The sequence below is a fragment of the Salvia miltiorrhiza genome, chromosome 4 (genome assembly GCF_028751815.1).
Source record: "Salvia miltiorrhiza cultivar Shanhuang (shh) chromosome 4, IMPLAD_Smil_shh, whole genome shotgun sequence".
Classification (NCBI taxonomy): Eukaryota; Viridiplantae; Streptophyta; class Magnoliopsida; order Lamiales; family Lamiaceae; genus Salvia; species Salvia miltiorrhiza.
Genome location: NC_080390.1, coordinates 32,386,960 through 32,405,191, shown reverse-complemented (window position 1 = coordinate 32,405,191; position 18,232 = coordinate 32,386,960). Strand labels below are relative to the sequence as shown.

Sequence of the window (18,232 nt, the reverse complement as noted above, 5' to 3'; positions counted from 1 at the left end):
TTAAAAAGAGTAGCTGTCTATATCTACTATTTTGTTTGTTTAATCATTTGAGAAGTTAGGGAGTATTAATTTCACAAGAAATTAACTTGATTGGGTTTGTATCTTAGTAGGCAATTGGCACAATTTTTTCGACATAATATATAGAGATGAATGATCGTGACTGACATTTGAATATTTTCTAATATACATACACATATTACTTGTACATTGATGCGACCTCCTGTGTGTGAACAGTGAGGTCCCGGGTTCAAACTCTACTGCTCCCTTTCCCCAACTCCCCCAAGTCAAAAAAAAAAAGTATGTGCGAAACTCAGAGGATTATTTTTGGGATACAAATATTACTTTACCCGCTTCCCAAAAGTATGAAATTTTTTATTGGCACAATTTTTAATAAAATGAGTGATAATTTTTATGTAATGAAAAATTGGTCACACCATTATATGAAATGAGTGATTGGGACTGAATTAAGGATAATTTTTTTTAGAAATAAAGGATATTTTCTAAATTAAGGATAGTTAAGAATAATTTTTTTTAAAGATAGAAGATAAGGAAAAAAAGTGAGGCACTTTTCTAAAACTAAAAGTATCGTATTTTTAGCGGATGCTAAAAATGACAAAAGAATCATACTTTTCGTAGACGAAAGAAGTAATTTTTTTTAAAGATGAAAATATATATTAGTTGATATGTCAATAGCATATATTTAGATAAAAAGTTTATATTTATTATCTTAGATAGTATTATTAAATCCAAATTTGTTATAGTAAAAAATCCTCCCTTCATCTCAATATTTATCATTTTTTTTGGAGCAGTTCAAATATCTTGGCTTGCTATATATTTTTAATATCATTTGTTATTAGGCCTAGCTCAAGTGGCTAAGTTGAGGCATTCAAAAACTCTTTTTTGGGAGAAGGCTTGGGTTCAATCCCGACTGCATACGGGTAGTTTTCCCATTTTTATGTGAGTAATGATCTCGCTTGCAGGCGGATTGCTTATTTGATTATATAATATACACATCTTATAATTCTAAAAAATATATATATACTACATATTATTTGGTTCATAGTATATACATTGTAATTTTACTCTTTTAAATACTTATTCTTAAAAGAAATAAGTCATGAATATTGAGATAAGTGAGTAGTTCGATTTGACGGGTACAAATTTTAATAAATTTTTTGAGATTTATTCATCAAAACTAATTTTAAATAATTATTAAATGACTTTTTCAAAATATTAGCGTGAATTTAATTTAAAATATAATGAATTAAAATGAAAACACAATATTGGCTGTGGATCAAAATCAGAATAATAATTATAAAAAAAAGCATCGTAAAATAGAAAGCAAATTTACGACGATGCTCCAAAATCCATGCAGCCGTCCAATCAAGTAAAGAATCGCCACTGCCGCGAAGAGTTAGTAGAGAATCCCAACTAAAACCCCACTCCTCTACATTGCCCCTCCACCAACACAACCCTAAACAGCAAATCACCATCCGCCATGTCAACAAGCCATTTAAAACCACCATCTATGATCCTAGGACTCACCGTGCTCATCCCCGCACACAAATAAACCCGCTCGCTCCTTTTTAATTTTTTAAGCTTTCAATTTGAAAAACAAAAGTTCCCTTCAAATTTCCTTTCCATCTGCATCTCCGATCACGCTCTTTCACAATTCAAAACGCAAAATCAAGGATTCTTTCCAAGATTTCCGTTGTCTAATGGAAAATCAAGATTCGAGCAACAACAATCGGCGAACTCTGCGCAGAAACAGCAACAGTCACATATCAATGTCCGACACCGAGTCAACAGCGAGTCAGGTCGATTCCTGGCACTCGCCTCTCCGATTCGACTCGCCCCTCCGCTCCGACGACCCGATTTTCCTCCCGGAAAACGACAATTGCGGCAACAAGAGCAGCAAATCGCTCGTCCCCACCGAGAGGTTCCACTCTCAGGTGCCGTCTCCCGGAAAATCCAACTTCAAGGCGACCTCTCCGGCCGCCGCCGTCGCCAAGGGGTGGCGGCCCTGGCCGCATTCGGTGAAATCCCCCTCGGGAAACGGCGATGCCCCCGCGAGTCCTCCGGCGGGGAAGGGCGGCCGGCGGGAGAATTCGTCGGCGGAGAGGGGGAATTCGCCGGTGATTTTGGGGCTGAATAGGTTGGTGAAGGAGGAGGCGCCTCGCGGGGTGAAGAAGGTGGGCGGCGGTGGCGCTGCGGTGGAAGAAGGGTATGGCGATGAGGTGGGTGGAGATAGGCGGTCGAGGGCTGCGGTGGAGAATATACTGCGGCGGTCGGAGAGGGGCACGGAGGTGACGAAGGGGGCGTTGGTGGTGAGAGTGTTTGAGGTGATCGCGTGTTTGATTTCCTTCAGTATTATGGCTGCTGATAAAACCAAAGGATGGAGCGGCGATTCCTTTGATCGATATAGGGAATATCGGTATCTCTCTCCCTACTTCTTCAATTTTCAATCTTCATTTCGGGCAAATTTAGCCATTTCTTGTTTGAATGAGATTGTTTAATATTCTCGTTTTGATCATACCGATTCTTATTTTTAAAAAAAGGAGTATTTATTCACTATTTTAGTGTTACTTCTTGTTCTGCTACTTGCCCTCTTCTTGTACACTTGCAAAAGTCCAATGAGTTACAATGAGCTCATAAACTTACAACACAATTACTTTTGTAGCCCTACATAGAGAATCCAACATAATCTATCTGATGCATTGCTTAGTGAAAATGGTTTGTTTGCATTTTGGTGGTGTGATGTTACTAATGCAAAATTGTACTTGTGTTTGCAGATATTGTCTGGTTGTAAATATCATCGGGTTTGTGTATTCTGGTTTTCAAGCATACGATCTGGCATACCATTTGGGCACAGAGAAGCATGTCATCTCTCACCATCTTCGTTACCACTTCGATTTCTCAATGGATCAGGTTACTTATTTTTCAGCTGAATTCGTCCTTCAATTTTCAATACAACTATATTGATAAGGCTGTAGTGTAGGTTACTTATCTAAAGCCTAAATAGAAAAGGGACAATGTCAATATTGCTCTCTGTTTTAGTGTTTCAAGCATTATCAAGAACGAGCTTTGCCTGTTATGTCATTCGATTTTTCACATTGATCTTTGTTTCTTTCTTCTTCAGATTTTGGCTTATCTTGTTATGTCAGCATCCTCATCGGCTGCTACAAGGGTTACAGATTGGATTACAAACTGGGGGAAAGACGACTTCACGTTGATGGCCAGCGCCTCAATCGCCATGTCATTTTTGGCTTTCATCGCCTTCGCCACAAGCTCTCTGATATCTGGTTACAATCTCTGCAACAGGGATTCAACTTGATCACTCCATTACCATCACTTTTTCTTTTCTTTTCCTCGTATTCTCAACGAGACGAGAGTGCTGTGTACATAGGCAGTGATAAGTAGTATGTGTAGGAATTACTTTTTTCTTCTTGGTAGTGTTGCTGCTATAACATTGTTTTTTATGTAATAAAATAGATGATTCTGGATTGGCCTCATGATATCAGAAAGATGAATACCAATATTGTATCTAAATGAGAAAATATATTTAAAGCAACAATGGCAGATACCAAGTAGCAGCCAGCAAATACTATGGGATGACCATCTGTACCGACGGAACGAGTACTGCAATAAGTTTTGAGTTCTATCTTCTAACGTTGTTTGTAATAAAATTGCTGAATATTAAAAATTGTGAAAATTAAAAAGATGGTGATTTAATTCGTCACACTTCAAAAATCACATTAGGGGGTGTATTCGTTGTGGAATTTGATGGATTTCTATGGATTTTAAAAGTCCGGGTGTATTCGTTCAAGACTTTTAAAAGTCTGCAGAAATCTGGGTGTATTCGTTCAAGACTTTTAAAAGTCCATATAAATCTGGGTGTATTCGTTCAAGACTTTAAAATCCATACAAATCTAGGTGTATTCGTTATTCCATTGACTTAAAATCCGGAATGACTTTCATGGATTTCATCCAAAAAATACACACGACGAAATCCGGCCAAGAACCACGAGAATTGAAATCTATGAAGTTTTAAGCGAGCGCTGAGTTCCAGCGCCCACGGCCAAGAAGCCAGCGAGCGTTGGAACTCAGCAATCGTTAAGATTGAGTATAACATACCTGACAACAATGTAGACCTTGCTGGGGATGGGTTAACTGTTTTGGTTGGGCTCAGTATGGGATCAAATGACGTAAATAACGTGCATGAGGTGCAATTAGGAAGAGAATTTGAGACATGTCAGCAGAGCAGGCAGGTGGGATCTTTAACCTCTGGGTCAACTACCAGTGGTATTCCCATGCAAATGATAGACTCACCAGAGCATGCCATGGGGATTGAGTGGGAGAATGCAAATAGTTCTATATCATTGGACCTGAAGACACCTTTGAATCACTTTCCACCGCTTCGTTTTGCGTAAGTCATACCTTGTTCTGCCACATCCATTTTGCTGGAACCCAGCGGTCGCTGGGTCTTTTCTAGCGGGCGCTGGTTTCATGGAATTCAATTCCAAAATTATCCCGTAAAGTCTTCGAAAATCAGTGAAAATCGAGGTGAAATCCAACCACGAATTTTTTGAAAGTCGTCTGAAATTTATGTGAATTCCATGGAATTTAAATTTCATGGACTTTTTACAGTCTGTGGAAATCTACAACGAATACACCCCCCTAAAATTACAATATTCGTGATGTTATTTGTCAAAACTCCTTTCTTAAATTACCTACACTACATATCCATTGTAATTTTAAATCCATTCTTTTGTCATGACCGACCGACCGACCGAGATCTAGTAATTTTATCATGACCGACGGAGATTTCATAGAAATTTTATGACTAGGTGAATCTATATATATATATATATATATATATATATATATATTGAAAATCACGTATAGGTAATAAAAAAACTTGCTGAAAAGGGTCTGAAATAGAAAATCATTAATTATATAAAAAATAAAATTGAACTGGACAAGAATCGACTGGACTGGACCGGACCGACTAAGTACTGAACCAGAAGCAAACCGGACTGACCAGGGCTGCTAAAAATAGCAGATGAAAATTTGGGAGAGCGCGCGAAGTAAGAGTCGAACTCACGATCTCGTGCTGATGAATTCGAACACCAAACTGCTCAATTGATTTTAGGTCCATTCTTTTCGGCCGGGTCAAATTCAAGATCCGAGCTTACCGTAAGCTCAGAGCTCACAGGAGACTTCCTCGTTAGGAAATTGTGCTTCTAATTTCTTTCCATTCTTACATGTCTCTTCCTTTACCTTTTTAATCTTCAAACACAATTAGATTGCAACACAAAGCAATATCTTTTTACAGAAGGAGAGATGAGAGAGTTTTTGCCCTAACCCTAAAAAAACCCTAGTTCGCCGTCTCTTTGCGGCGCCTGTTGATTGAGTCCGGCCGGCGTGATAGCGTTCAACTTCATCGGAGAGACGGGCTCAACCTCCCCCCGGTCTCGTCTAATTTTGCTTCGTATTCTAAGGCTTCTACGCCTACGTCTGGTTCTATTACTTCTGCGGGGAACACTAAGATGGTTTTACATGAATCCAATCCAGAACATGCTGGTACGTTTGGAATGGACAACTCGATGGAAGGTTTTGTTGATAAAGTGGATTCGCTTATCCCTAGGAACCCGCTGCATGGAAAGGGAGTCGATGTTGGAAAAGGATCATCTTCCTATGCAGATATAACAGTTAATCGGGTTCCTCGTCGACCGGATCTGCCGGCTCATCGGTTTCATGCTTTCAAGCCTACTAAAGAAGGAGATCAATTCTCTTTTAAAATCCCTAAAGAGGAATATGCTAAGGCGGTTCAGGAGTTCTCTCATGCTGTCACTGGCAGATTATTGCTTTGAAAAGGAGACAAGCCGAAGCCGGCGCTTGTTGTGAAGCAGGAACTTCAGAAAATTTGGAATCTACGGGAGGATTGGCAACTTATTCCTTTGGGTAAGGGATACTACACTATGGTGTTTAAGAATGCTGGGGATAAGTCTCACGTTAAGGAGAAAGCTTTATGGGAAATTTTTGGTGGGCACATTCGTATTAGAGACTGGGTAAAAAATTTTGATCCTTTCAAAGAACACTCTTCCTTAGCCAACGTTTGGGTGAGAATTCACTACCTCCCCATTGAATACTGGAGGCCGGAGTTATTAACTGGTATTGGAAGGTTTGTTGGGCATCCCCTGAAGATTGATGGAGCTTCAGTTACGCGGGACTTTGGGCAATATGCTAGGCTCTTGATCGAGATAGACATGGCTAAGAGTCTTCCGCATTCTCTTCTTATCGATGGGGAGGACACATCCTTTTATGTTGAATTTTCTTATGAGAACCTCCCGTTCTACTGCTCGAGGTGCAAAGTTACGGGGCATTCCTTGGACAAATGTCGTAAGAAAAAAGATAATGGAAATGGCGAAGGGAAATCTGATGATAAACAACCACAGGTTCCTTCTGCACGTTGGCATCCTGTGCAGGATAACATACTTCATGAGGGAGAAAGGGTTGTCTCGGCGGGAGTGGATGCGGATGGATTTAAACAGGTCACTCCTAGGAGTGGAAAGGAAAAAACTTTATCACCGGCGTTGCATGATTTGCATGATAAGGTTGCGATTTCTCATGAGAAAAGTCCTAAGGCGAATGTTAGTTCTGGAAGTCGGTTTGAGGTTCTGCAACAGGAGAATGAAAGCCAGGGGGCGCGAGGTCCTGACTTGCTACAATCTATCCTTATTCCGGTGACACATTCGGTTCTTGATGAGCCTCTAGAGGCTGACAGTTCTGACAGCGATGGCATAAGTGAACAGCCGGATGACGAGATTGTGGTTGAACAGGAGATTATGGAGGAACAGAGGAAAAATATTGATGTCCAGCGGGACAATACCGAAAGGGTGGATTCGGACGTTCTTGCGTTGGAAAATGCGGTGAAGGCACAACGTCTGGAACAAATCTTGGCTATAGCTAAGGCTCCGGTGCAAGTTCCAGCTAGTAAGCGCCGTGGGCGCCCAACTAAACAGGAACAAGCAGCTCGGGCGACCGGGAAAATTACTAAACAAGCTGAGGATAGTATTAAGGCAAGGTTAAGAAACTCAGGTGAAACGGGGGTCAAATCCCGGGAGTTTATTATTGACAGCAGCAACAAGGATAGTATCCAAGCTATGGATAACGTCGCGAAGGAAAGTTGGGCTGACGAGGTGGAAAGAAGCGGAGTTTTTTCCGCGAATACACAATGTTAATTATGAACATTATTGCTTGGAACGTCCGTGGTCTGACGGATGAGACCAAAAATCTGTTAAAAGAACACTGTCGTTCTTTTTCTCCTATTTTGGTGGGTTTAATTGAGCCAAAGACGGCTTTTCATAGAATTCGTCCTGGTTTTTGGCATTATCTTAATATGGTTCCTATTCACTATAATAATCGAGGTGCTCGGTGTTCTAATATCTGGGAGCTGGCCAATCCCTCCTTGGTTGTTACTGTTATTTTTTCGTCTGATCAAGTGGTTATTGTTGATTGCATTTGGCAGAGCTGGGATTTCCGGATTGCTGTTGTTCATGGTGCAAACAACCATATCGATCGCAGGATTCTTTGGGGCGACCTTTCTCGATTTGTTTCGGGCCGCACTATCTTTATAGGTGATTTAATGCTGTCAAGGGTGCACATGAACGTCTCAGTTTGGTTTCTCCGCATAGAGGTTCTTGTACGGAGTTCTGTACCTTTATTGACAATACACAGATGCTTGAATCTCCGACAGAGGGTTTGCGATTCACCTGGTCGGGTAGGAGGTTTCTCCCGCGACATGTTGAATCTGTTTTGGATAGAGCTTTCTTCTCCCAAGAGTTTGCTGATATATGGGATTCTATTGTGACTTCGGCACTCCCACGTCTCACCTCAGATCACTCTCCGTTGGTTTTGCAATGTAGACAGAATGTTCATACGGGTCGCAGTCAGTTTCGTTTTTTGAATATGTGGACTTCTCACTCCAATTTTATGGACTTGGTCTTGGCTTCTTGGAGCCAATCGGTTGATGCTTTGTGCCCTATTCTTCGGGTTATGCTTAAGCTTAAAAGAATGAGATTGGATCTTAGAGTGTGGAATCAGGAAATCTTTGGGAATGTTGATGTTTCTATTGCGAGAGGTCAGACGGATTTGATGAATCTTCAGAATAGAATTTCTGAAACGGGCTATACGGAGGAGCTTTTTGATGCTGAGGTTAGCTGCCAAGCTAAGCTCAATATTGCGCTCACAAGGAAAAACAGTCTGTTGCAGCAAAAAAGTCGCGCGAAATGGTTGAAAGATGGTGATAGGAACACGGCTTTCTTTCACAGAATTGCTAAATTCAAGAAGAGAAAAACGCAGTTTACCAGATTATTCATTGATGGAGTAGACGTTTATGATCCTACGATTATTGAAAGGCACATTCTTGACCATTTTTCTTCGCTCTTCACCGATGACGGGAGCCCATTGGAGGATCAGTTGGTAGTTGATGCTTATATTGATTCTTGTATTTCGGAAGCACATAATAACATGTTAGTTCACATCCCGGACGAGAGCGAGATCGCGGCGGCTGTGTTTGGTATGGATGCTAATAGCGCTCCGGGTCCGGATGGTTTTTCGGGTATGTTTTTTCAGACGTGTTGGAGTGTTGTTAAAGATGATGTGGTTAGGGCTGTGCAAACCTTTTTTCGAAGATCTTATTTGCCAACTGGGTGTAATGCTAGTAATATGATCCGCATTCCTAAGAAAGAGACGGTGACGACTGTTGCGGATCTGAGGCCTATTATGCTTTCCAACTTCTTCTTTAAAATTATTTCAAAGATTTTGGCGCTCTGCCTTAATGTGGTCGCTGCTACTCATGTCTCGACTAATCAGTTTGGGTTTATCAGTGGTCGTAGCATCCATGATTGTATTATGCTCAGCTCTGAGGGTTTTAACTGTATGCAGCGCACGGAACGGGGTATGAATATGGCTTGTAAAATTGACATTCGAAAGGCGTTTGATACTATTCGCTGGGGCTTTATTCTGCAGGTCCTCCGCGCTAATGGTTATCATGAGAGTTTTATACGTTGGATTCAGATTATCTTTGATTCGGCGAGGCTTTCCATTATTTATAACGGCCGACTCAGTGGTTATTTTGAGTGTTCTCGAGGCGTGCGGCAAGGAGATCCGTTATCCCCCATTTTGTTCGGGATTGCTGAGGATGTGTTAAGTCGCATTTTTAGCAGCTGTGTGAGTTCTCGCCATCTGGTTCCCATGGGGTTTAGTCGTGCTTTAACTTTCCCAACTCACCTTTTCTATGCGGACGATATCATTATCTTCTGCAAAGCTACTGTTCGTAATGCCCGGAAAATTCAGGATATTCTCAGATACTATGGCTCGATTTCTGGCCAACACTGCAGTCAAGATAAGTCTAATCTTTTCTTTGCTAGGCGTGTGCCAACTGACAGAAGGAGGGCTATCCGTCGGGAGCTGGGGTTCTCCATCGGCAGTTTACCGATGAACTACTTGGGTGTTCCTATCTTTGTTGGTCGCCCAAAGGCCTCTTACTTTATGCCGATTTTTGATAAGATTGTTAATAAGTTTGCTAGATGGAAAGGAATGTAGCTTTCTATGGCGGGCAGACTTTGTCTGGTACAATCGGTGATTCAGAGTTTGATTGTCCATTCTATGATGGTGTACAAATGGCCGAAGTCTCTGCTTAATTCGCTTGACAGGAAGTGCAGGAACTTTGTGTGGACAGGGAGCATTGATTTAAAACCAAACTGTTCGGTTAGCTGGGGTCGTGCGTGTTCGCCAAATGAGGAAGGGGGTCTGGGTGTTCGCTCCTTCACTTTGATGAATCAATCTTATCTTATGAAGTTGGCTTGGCGAATGATAAAAGGACAAGATTGGGCTCATAACATTCTTCGGTCTAGGTACCTTAATAGATTCGGTTATGCTAAACATTCTATTGCGAACTCTACTGTCTGGATTGGTGTAAAACAGGAAGTGAACCGACTGGTGGATGATTCCTACTCCTGTATTGATAGAGGCGAGAGCACTTATTTTTGGAAGGATGACTGGCTTGGGTATAAACTGGTGGATAAGCTCAATATTCCGCACTACATGCATGACTTCCTTAATTTTTCGATACAAGATTACTTCTATGATGAGGTGTGGCATTTTTCAGCCTCCTTTGTCAATCGTTTCCCGGAGATTGTTGCGGATATTCTTTTACTTCCTATGACAGGGGATAAGGACCATCGTTTTTGGAAACATTCGGTTAAGGGGGAGGTTACGGCGGCTCTGGCCTTTTCAAGTCTATGTCATCGTTTTCCTCAGGTTTCCTGGGGGAAGTGGATTTGGGAACCGTATATTCCGGTTCGTCGCTCTATACTATGTTGGAGGGTCATTCACGGACGTCTTCCCACTCTGGATATTCTGATTCGTCAAGGCATGATTGTCCCAAATGGGTGCCCCATTTGTCTTATGGATGGAGAATCAATTGATCATATTATGTGGCAATGCGGGAAGGTGCGTTCAATCAGGAAAGATTTCCTTTCTTGGTTCGACAAAGACTCTCTTTGGGAGTGTATGGACATTCACTCCTTTCTGGTTGAGGCTTGGAATTCTTCTTTTAGCTCGCAAATTCAGGCCTTATGGAAGGCTGGCATCCTCACGATTATGTGGAGAATTTGGGACTGTCGTAACTCGGCGGTGTTCGACAGTGCTCGGTTTGAGCCCCGTGCGGTTCTTGTTTTTGTGAAGTCTTTTTTTAAAGAAATGGATGGTAACTTCCGTGCTTTGGGGAATAGCAATAATACTTGGTCCGACTATTTGATAACTAGGAGTATTGGAGTTTCTACGCGCCCGGCTGCGCCTCCTCGCATGGTTGAAGTTCACTGGTGGCCTCCTGTAAATCATTGGATTAAAGTAAACACGGATGGTTCGGCTTTGGGCGCCCCGGGTGCCATTGCGACAGGTGGTGTTTTCAGGGACAAGTGGTCGGTTGTGCGCGGTTGCTTCCACATTAAAGGAGGCGTTGGATATGCTTTTGAAGCGGAGCTTTTGGCAGTTATTACTGCTATTAATATTGCTCATGATCGAAATTGGTTGCATTTGTGGATTGAGGCCGATTCCATGTATGTGGTGCATCTTTTGCAGTCAAAGTCTTTTGATGTCCCGTGGCGTTTTATGGCGTCATGGAAAGGTGTTATTGATCGTCTGCAAAATTTTAATTTAATGGCCAGTCACATCTATAGGGAGGGCAACAGGCCGGCGGATATTATGGCTAATGGTGATCGGAATGAGGGTTGGTGGCCCTTTGCCATTAATGAGATCAAGCATGCTGTGGCTACTGACATGTCCACGCATAGCCACGTTAGAGAGGTCCGCAGATGACTGGCGGACTGCTTCGTCTGGGGGGGTTCGGTTCTTAGGTATGTGGGCTGTTTGCTGTTGTGCTTGGGATGCTGTTGGTTTAGGGTCTGCTGCTGTTTGTGCGTTGGTGATTGCCTGGAGTTCGAGGTTTGGTGTTTGGGCTGGGAGGGGCGCTGCGTTCGACTGCACCAGTACCAACAGGGGAGTCCTCGGCGCCGGTTTCTCTCCGGCCATTGGGCTCCTCCCGCTGCGTTTCCTAGGTGGGTGGTGTCTTTCTTTTGCTCCTTGGGGATCTCCGGCGAAGTTCTATCTTCGGCCTTCTTCATCCGCTGCTTTCCTTTTTGTTTCTCGCTGTTAAGGTTTTTTTGATGTTTTTTAGGTTGCTTGTCTTTTGCTTGTTTGTTTTTTGGTTCCGTTTTCCTTGTGCATCGAAGCCGAGCAACTTAAGGGTGATGGTTCGGCCGGAATCTTTGAAGTTGCCTCACTTCCGCTTCGATGACGGGGTTTGTTTTCTTTTTGACGAGTACTCTTTTTCCTTTTAAGGTTTCTCCCTCACGGGTTTACTTAAAAGGTTTTAACGAGGCTCGGCCCGTAGTTTTCTCTCTTGTGCTCTCACGGGTTACGTTGGTTCTTTTTTCTTTCTTTTAATAAAAGCTCTATTTAATAAGATTGCAACACAAAGTGGGTAACATGAATGCATCATGTGTTGAATTTAAGCTACTTTGAATTCATAATAACTAGTATACGTCAATTCGTGCGATGCACGATGGATAATTAAATTAAATGATAAATTTAAATAAATAAATAATAATAATCAAAATATAAACAAATACGTAAAACATATGTTTTAAAAATAAAATATAATAATTCACATCAAGTAATCAATAAAATTCTGAATTTAAAAATGTAAATTTTCAATTTATAAAAAATGTAATAATAATTATAGTTATTAAATAAATTTAAAAATTATTCAATAATGAAAATTTGCATTATGCGTATTATTATATAAAATATTCATCATTATAAATATTTTCATATATAAACATAAATAAAAGGTTGTAAATTTTTAATAAAGAGACAGAAAATAAAATATTTTAAAAATTTTATAACTTATTCATTTTAAATTCATTTTTGATGATTTTTGTACTATATTATATTTAAGATACATATTGAATATTTTGTTCATGAATTAAATTTGATGACGTTTAGAAAATAATTAAAATATAAAAAAAATGAAAAGAAAAAATTAGTGAAGAAAATGGTGGAAGAAGAGAGGGAAAAAACTTCTCTTTTATATATTATATAGATTATATAGATTTTTTTTTGAAACGTTTTAGTTCTTTTTTTTCTTTTTTGCACTAGCAAAAATGAAATATAAATTGTGATCCACTACATTCATAGGAAATGGAGTAGTAGAATTGGGCTCTTAATCAGATTTCATCGGCATGTCTTTGGGCCCTACCTTCTTATAAAAATATGTTTGGGCCCAAATACATTACTAGGTTATCCTCAATTTCAATTATACAACGTTGTTGAATTTTTATTTTTATTATTTTTATTATTTTCCAATATTTCGTTTAACTAATTTGGTTATGCCAAGAAAATCTGTACGCACTTTGCAAATTGTGCAATTCAGAAGATGTATATGTGTGTGTATATTTGTGAGTTGGCAATCTAATTATATATTGAGGCTCACGTTTGCTCTCCATCATCAGATCAGATGTGCTCATAAGAATTGTCAATTTTATTTATAAACATAAATTTTATTTAAAACAATCGTCACATTCATAACCTTAAACCTCCACCATCATTTACGCTCATAAAAATTATCACTTTTACTTATAGTTCTTAATTTTATTCAAAGTGACTATTATTTTATTCAGAACAAATCACTTTTATAACAACGAGAATTCATACAAATTTTTGTTTATATTTTAATCATAAAACTACAATTATAAGGCTAGAAGGTACAGCACAAAGACAAAATCTCGACATACCCAAACAAATCCCTCATTCTATAATAATACGTATAAACACGAACACGTCGTATAGTATTCAGTCCTCGACTTATATACAATTATACATGTCAGTTGAGGGAATTAAATAGGGCTAGAGGGAATCAGCTGTTTTAAGACCTGTGGACCACCAAAAGAATTCATATCTATGAAAATTGAAAAGAATAAAATGAACTTGCAATTCCCCCAACTCAAATTTTTTTTTTAGAAAAAGTGATGAAAGAAACATAAAAACAAGGCATGTGATAGTCCATCATCAGCCATGTTCTTGCAGAGTACAAAATTGAAGTAGGTGACAAAAAATCCTCTTGAAATAAAACCAGTCTTGTTGTAGACCAACCACTTCTCTCTCTCTCTAGCCTCACATTTTCAGTTAATTTTGTTGGCATTTGTTTGAATAATGTGGCTGTGACCATAGCCCAACCCCCCTACATGCCCACCTAACTTATAGGAGAACAAATAATCAATTTGCTTATAAATGTTTATTTTCTATGACAGTGACATGACATTTCCTAATTCTAAGGCCAAAACTTTCAAGATCCACCTCATTAGTCTAAGTTTATGAGCATAAGAGGCTCAATTAATTAAATGTCTGCCCTTTTCTTTTCAGAGAGAGAGAGGTACATGTAACTATGGGGGCCTATGTGGGAATTTTACATTGCCCTTCTAATATTGGTTTTAAATGCATATACATTTATAGGAAGATGGATCAAATAGAAAAAATAACTTTTTTATGTTAATTAAAAATTAAGTTAGATTGTTAATCTTTCAATGATCTATGCTTATCATAAAATATACGAGTATTAGTAAAATAAAAAATATATATATTAATACTCCGTTAGTCCCCTAAATATATGCAAGAATTTTAATAAAAAATTATTAAGTGTATTGATAATAGAGAAAGAGTTTCACAACGAGAGTATTGTTAAGTTGATTATGAGTAAATAAGTGTAAGTAGTGCCCCAAAAAAAAAATATTGATATATTTAGACCTCTCTTTTATACGAAGAGGTCTCATCGCTTGAATGATCGAAAGTAATTTTTTTAATGATATTTTATTTAACAAAACTACATATATTTCTTTTTTTGAATTAAAAACTACCGATAATTTTATTACTGAAATTACACAAAAAGTACAGTATAACTTAATTTCGTGCACAATTTTTTTCAAAGAAAAAAAATGATATTATTGGGACTTACTAAACAAAATGGTTGAATTCAAAAAAAAAAAATGGTCTTCTATTCAGATCAAGTCCTGATGATGCCTCACCTAACTCAGACATGCTCATTTAATTTAACGCGTAAAAATGTCTAATAAATTAATCGACACTATTAACATCTAATTAATTAAAATGAGCATAAACAAAAGAATGAATAGCTCCAAATAAGATAAGATATTTCTCATTTGGTACTAACTACTAACCGATACAAATAAAAGTTGGACCGTACCTTACCGTATTGCACATGGGGGCCTCTCATTTATCTATAACCCACAAATAAAATGTCTAAAATGTCCTCCGTTTGTTTGTTTTTTCTTAATTGCCTGAGTTATTAAATCAAGGATTAAAAAAACAATTTATCCCCAAACAAATATTAATTAATCTCTAGGTAAAATAAAATATGTACTCTCGACTTCAATTATGAAAATAAAATAGGGTTAATTAGTCTATATCATATGTAGACTAATTAGTATTGATGAATCTACAATGTACCGAATTTACCTAATTGAAAACGGTTTCTACAGTAGCCAAATAAAATAGTGAAAATTACTAATTATTCTTAAATATTTCCTCCGTCCCAGTTAAAATGATATATTGATTTTCGGCACGAAATTTAAGGAATTGTATATTAGTGCTTTAAGTGTGTAGTATAAAAGTGATAAAGTATGAGAGAAGGTAATAAATGAGTGATTAATTAGTTGTAATTCTACAATTAAAATCCCTTATTTTTTCCATATTTAGAAATGTAACATCTTCGTTGGGACAGCCCAAAAAGGAATATGTAGCATTTTCATTGGGACGGAAGGAGTATAATTTTAATAAATTATAATAAGATTAAGTATTTTGGACGATATTACTCTGTCATTTCTCCCATTTACGTACAAAAAAACATTGACACTCTATTTTTATTACTTTTGCCCTCTCTTTCTCTTCGAAACCCTAGTTTTGTCGTTGCGCCTCCACCGTTACTATCTCTCTCTCGCTGATCTCATTCTCCGTCTCTAATGTCACTCGTACGTCGTCGTCAACAGTCCTATTCTCCAAGTATACTTTTGTTCGAGATCTACAAGAATAATAAGATGCAAATCAAGATCTAAGAAGATTTGAAACGAAATGGTATGAATTCATATAATTTGTTCCAAGATCTATCGTGTAAGGCACCAACAAAGTCATTAGCACCACCATTCGTGCCAGGATGGAGAAGAAAATAGTCTCCAACCATGTGAATAGGTCCTTTCGAATGAGGCGAATAGATCCTTTCGTACCATGTGTCCCAAAATTTAGCACAACATACCTTTGGAGGAATGGTGCGAATAGGTCATTTCGTACCATTTGCCCCAATATTTGGACGACAAGTTTTTGGACGAATGGTGCGAATTGGTTCTTTCGTACCAATCTTCCCAATATATGACATGACATCTCTTAGGGGCGGATATTATAAAATCAACACTAAAATAACACAATATTGAAATAAACACAAATTCGAAACAACATTTTATTCGTCTTATTCATTTACAACAAATCCAACTACAAATCTCACAAAATAACATAAAATAAAATGAAATTGCACAAATCTAACTATATGCCAGAACTAAATCTACAATGATTTCAAATGGATACCACTGAGGATCTTCGCTAGTAAATCCTAGTTTTGCGTACACATTATGGGAAAGCCCCGAGATTGGTTTCAGCACCACTACATAAAGTATCTATAGGTATACTTGGTACGAATGGTGCATGATAATTTTCGTACCATTTGTGCCAAAGCATATGTAAAATGAATTTCTACTGTTCCAACAATGGATGGTGCACGTGAATAGATTAGGACCACCCATTTCTCCAATTGACACGACATTATTGGTATGGATAGAACGAATTCGTACAACTTAGCTCTACATTTTCTTAGATCTGAAATTGCATTTCATAATACCCATAAATCTGGAACTCGTTAAATTTATATATCACTGAATTCCAACAACAAAAAATTGAAGAAGAGACTTGTCGGTGAGAGAATACAGCTCTGCAGCCAGCGGGAAAATTAGCTTTAGAGCTGTGGAGGAGCGGCAGAGAAACCTAGGGATTGAGAGAGAGAGAAAAATAGAGAACTTAAATCATATTTTTTATATGCAAAAAAACGGTGGGGATAATTTTGTACGAAATTGGTAAAATTGGCTATATTTTATTAAAATAATTGGATTGATAACTATTACTCCCTCCGTCCCACGAATCTTGACATGTTTGGTTTCGGCACGAGAATTAAGGAGTTGTAGATTAGTATTTTAAATGTGTAGTTAATAAAGTATAAAAGTGATAAAGTATGAGAGAGAATGTAATAAAAGTGATAAAGTAGGAGAGAAAATGTAATATAGTTATTATCTAATTGGAAATATATCAAAATTCGTGGGACTGTCCAAAAAGAAAAACGTATCAAGATTTGTGGGACAGAGGGAGTAATTTTTAATAGATAGGTTTGTATCACTAACACTACCTAATTTCTGTAGCATGTGTTGGATTTATTATTTTTCGAACATTATGTATATCGTTGGTTATTTTTACATTTTTACATATAACTAGCATGATGTCTCCATTATTCCTTAAATAATATCAATGTATGTTAATTTTCATGATGTGATGTTATTAGGAAAAATTATGTGTAGCAGCGAACACAAATACTAAAAGACGGTATTTGTCTAACTCGACATGGAGTTGATTGCGCTCAACCCTATTTTTGGACAGAGAGCTTCCCTCTGTGGTTGATTGACATTGTTCACTTTGACTCTTCTTAGTTAATACAATTTCCCTCTTCCTTCAAAAGAAAAAAAGACGGTATTTGCCGAAAATGATTGGTCCTTAACTATTTATCATAAAATCATGTACATACATGGAAATATTGTGATATTAATACCACTAGTATCAGCCAAAAAAGCTTAGGGTGAAAATTTACTAATGGGATCCTCTGTTCCACAGGTAGTGTGTATCACTGTGTAACACTTTTAATTTCTTTATAATTTTTAATTATTTATTATTTAATTTTAATTTATTATACTTTAATATAATATAAAAATAATTAACAAGGGTTCACTCACCCAATTAGAATTTATAATTATTATTTTTATATTTATTTGAATTAATAATAGATTATTTGGGTTCATTAATTCGAAGATAGGATATAATTTTTTTTAATTTTAATTTTTAATGATAAATATTAATTAGACTTCATAATATAATAATAATTTTTATTTTTACAGAAAACACTTTTAAAATAAAGAAATTAAGAGTGGTACACGGTGGTACACACTACATTCTGGGACAGAGGATCCATCTGAAAATTTTAAATTACTATCATTTTTATTACTAAGAGCATCCACTGAAGGGCTCGCGTAAGCTTGGCGAGCACTTTTAATACTAAAGAAGTTATTGGTATGATGGAATAAAGATGAGAATAAAATGATGTTTCCTATCTTAATTCCATTCCTTTACTTAATATATTTTCTTCGCAGGAATTATTATTCTACATCTATGAGAATCGTCATTCCTTCCACTTACCATGATCATTAGTCATTCTATTTCATTTTTAATTCGTCTAAATTTAAGTTTTGACATGTATATTTGTTGAAAAATGTATATATGAAAC

At 37.7% G+C, this 18,232-nt stretch overlaps 1 protein-coding gene across 1 annotated transcript; it reads left to right on the top strand.

Annotated features, from left to right (window-relative positions):
- The first annotated feature begins 1,341 nt into the window (after positions 1 to 1,341).
- On the top strand, positions 1,342 to 3,512 carry LOC131019965 (CASP-like protein 4A3). Its single transcript, XM_057948603.1, has 3 exons — positions 1,342 to 2,434; positions 2,793 to 2,928; positions 3,140 to 3,512. The coding sequence occupies exons 1-3, from the start codon at positions 1,719 to 1,721 to the stop codon at positions 3,332 to 3,334; spliced, it is 1,047 nt and encodes a 348-aa protein (XP_057804586.1). The 5' UTR covers positions 1,342 to 1,718; the 3' UTR covers positions 3,335 to 3,512.
- The last annotated feature ends 14,720 nt before the right edge of the window (positions 3,513 to 18,232 follow it).

Excerpts from the sequence above, each read along its gene's own strand:
- LOC131019965 (XM_057948603.1), top strand. The coding sequence starts at position 1,719 with ATGGAAAATCAAGATTCGAGCAACAACAATCGGCGAACTCTGCGCAGA. Across the intron at positions 2,435-2,792 it reads GATCGATATAGGGAATATCG|ATATTGTCTGGTTGTAAATA; the intron begins GTATCTCTCTCC and ends TTGTGTTTGCAG. Across the intron at positions 2,929-3,139 it reads TCGATTTCTCAATGGATCAG|ATTTTGGCTTATCTTGTTAT; the intron begins GTTACTTATTTT and ends TTTCTTCTTCAG.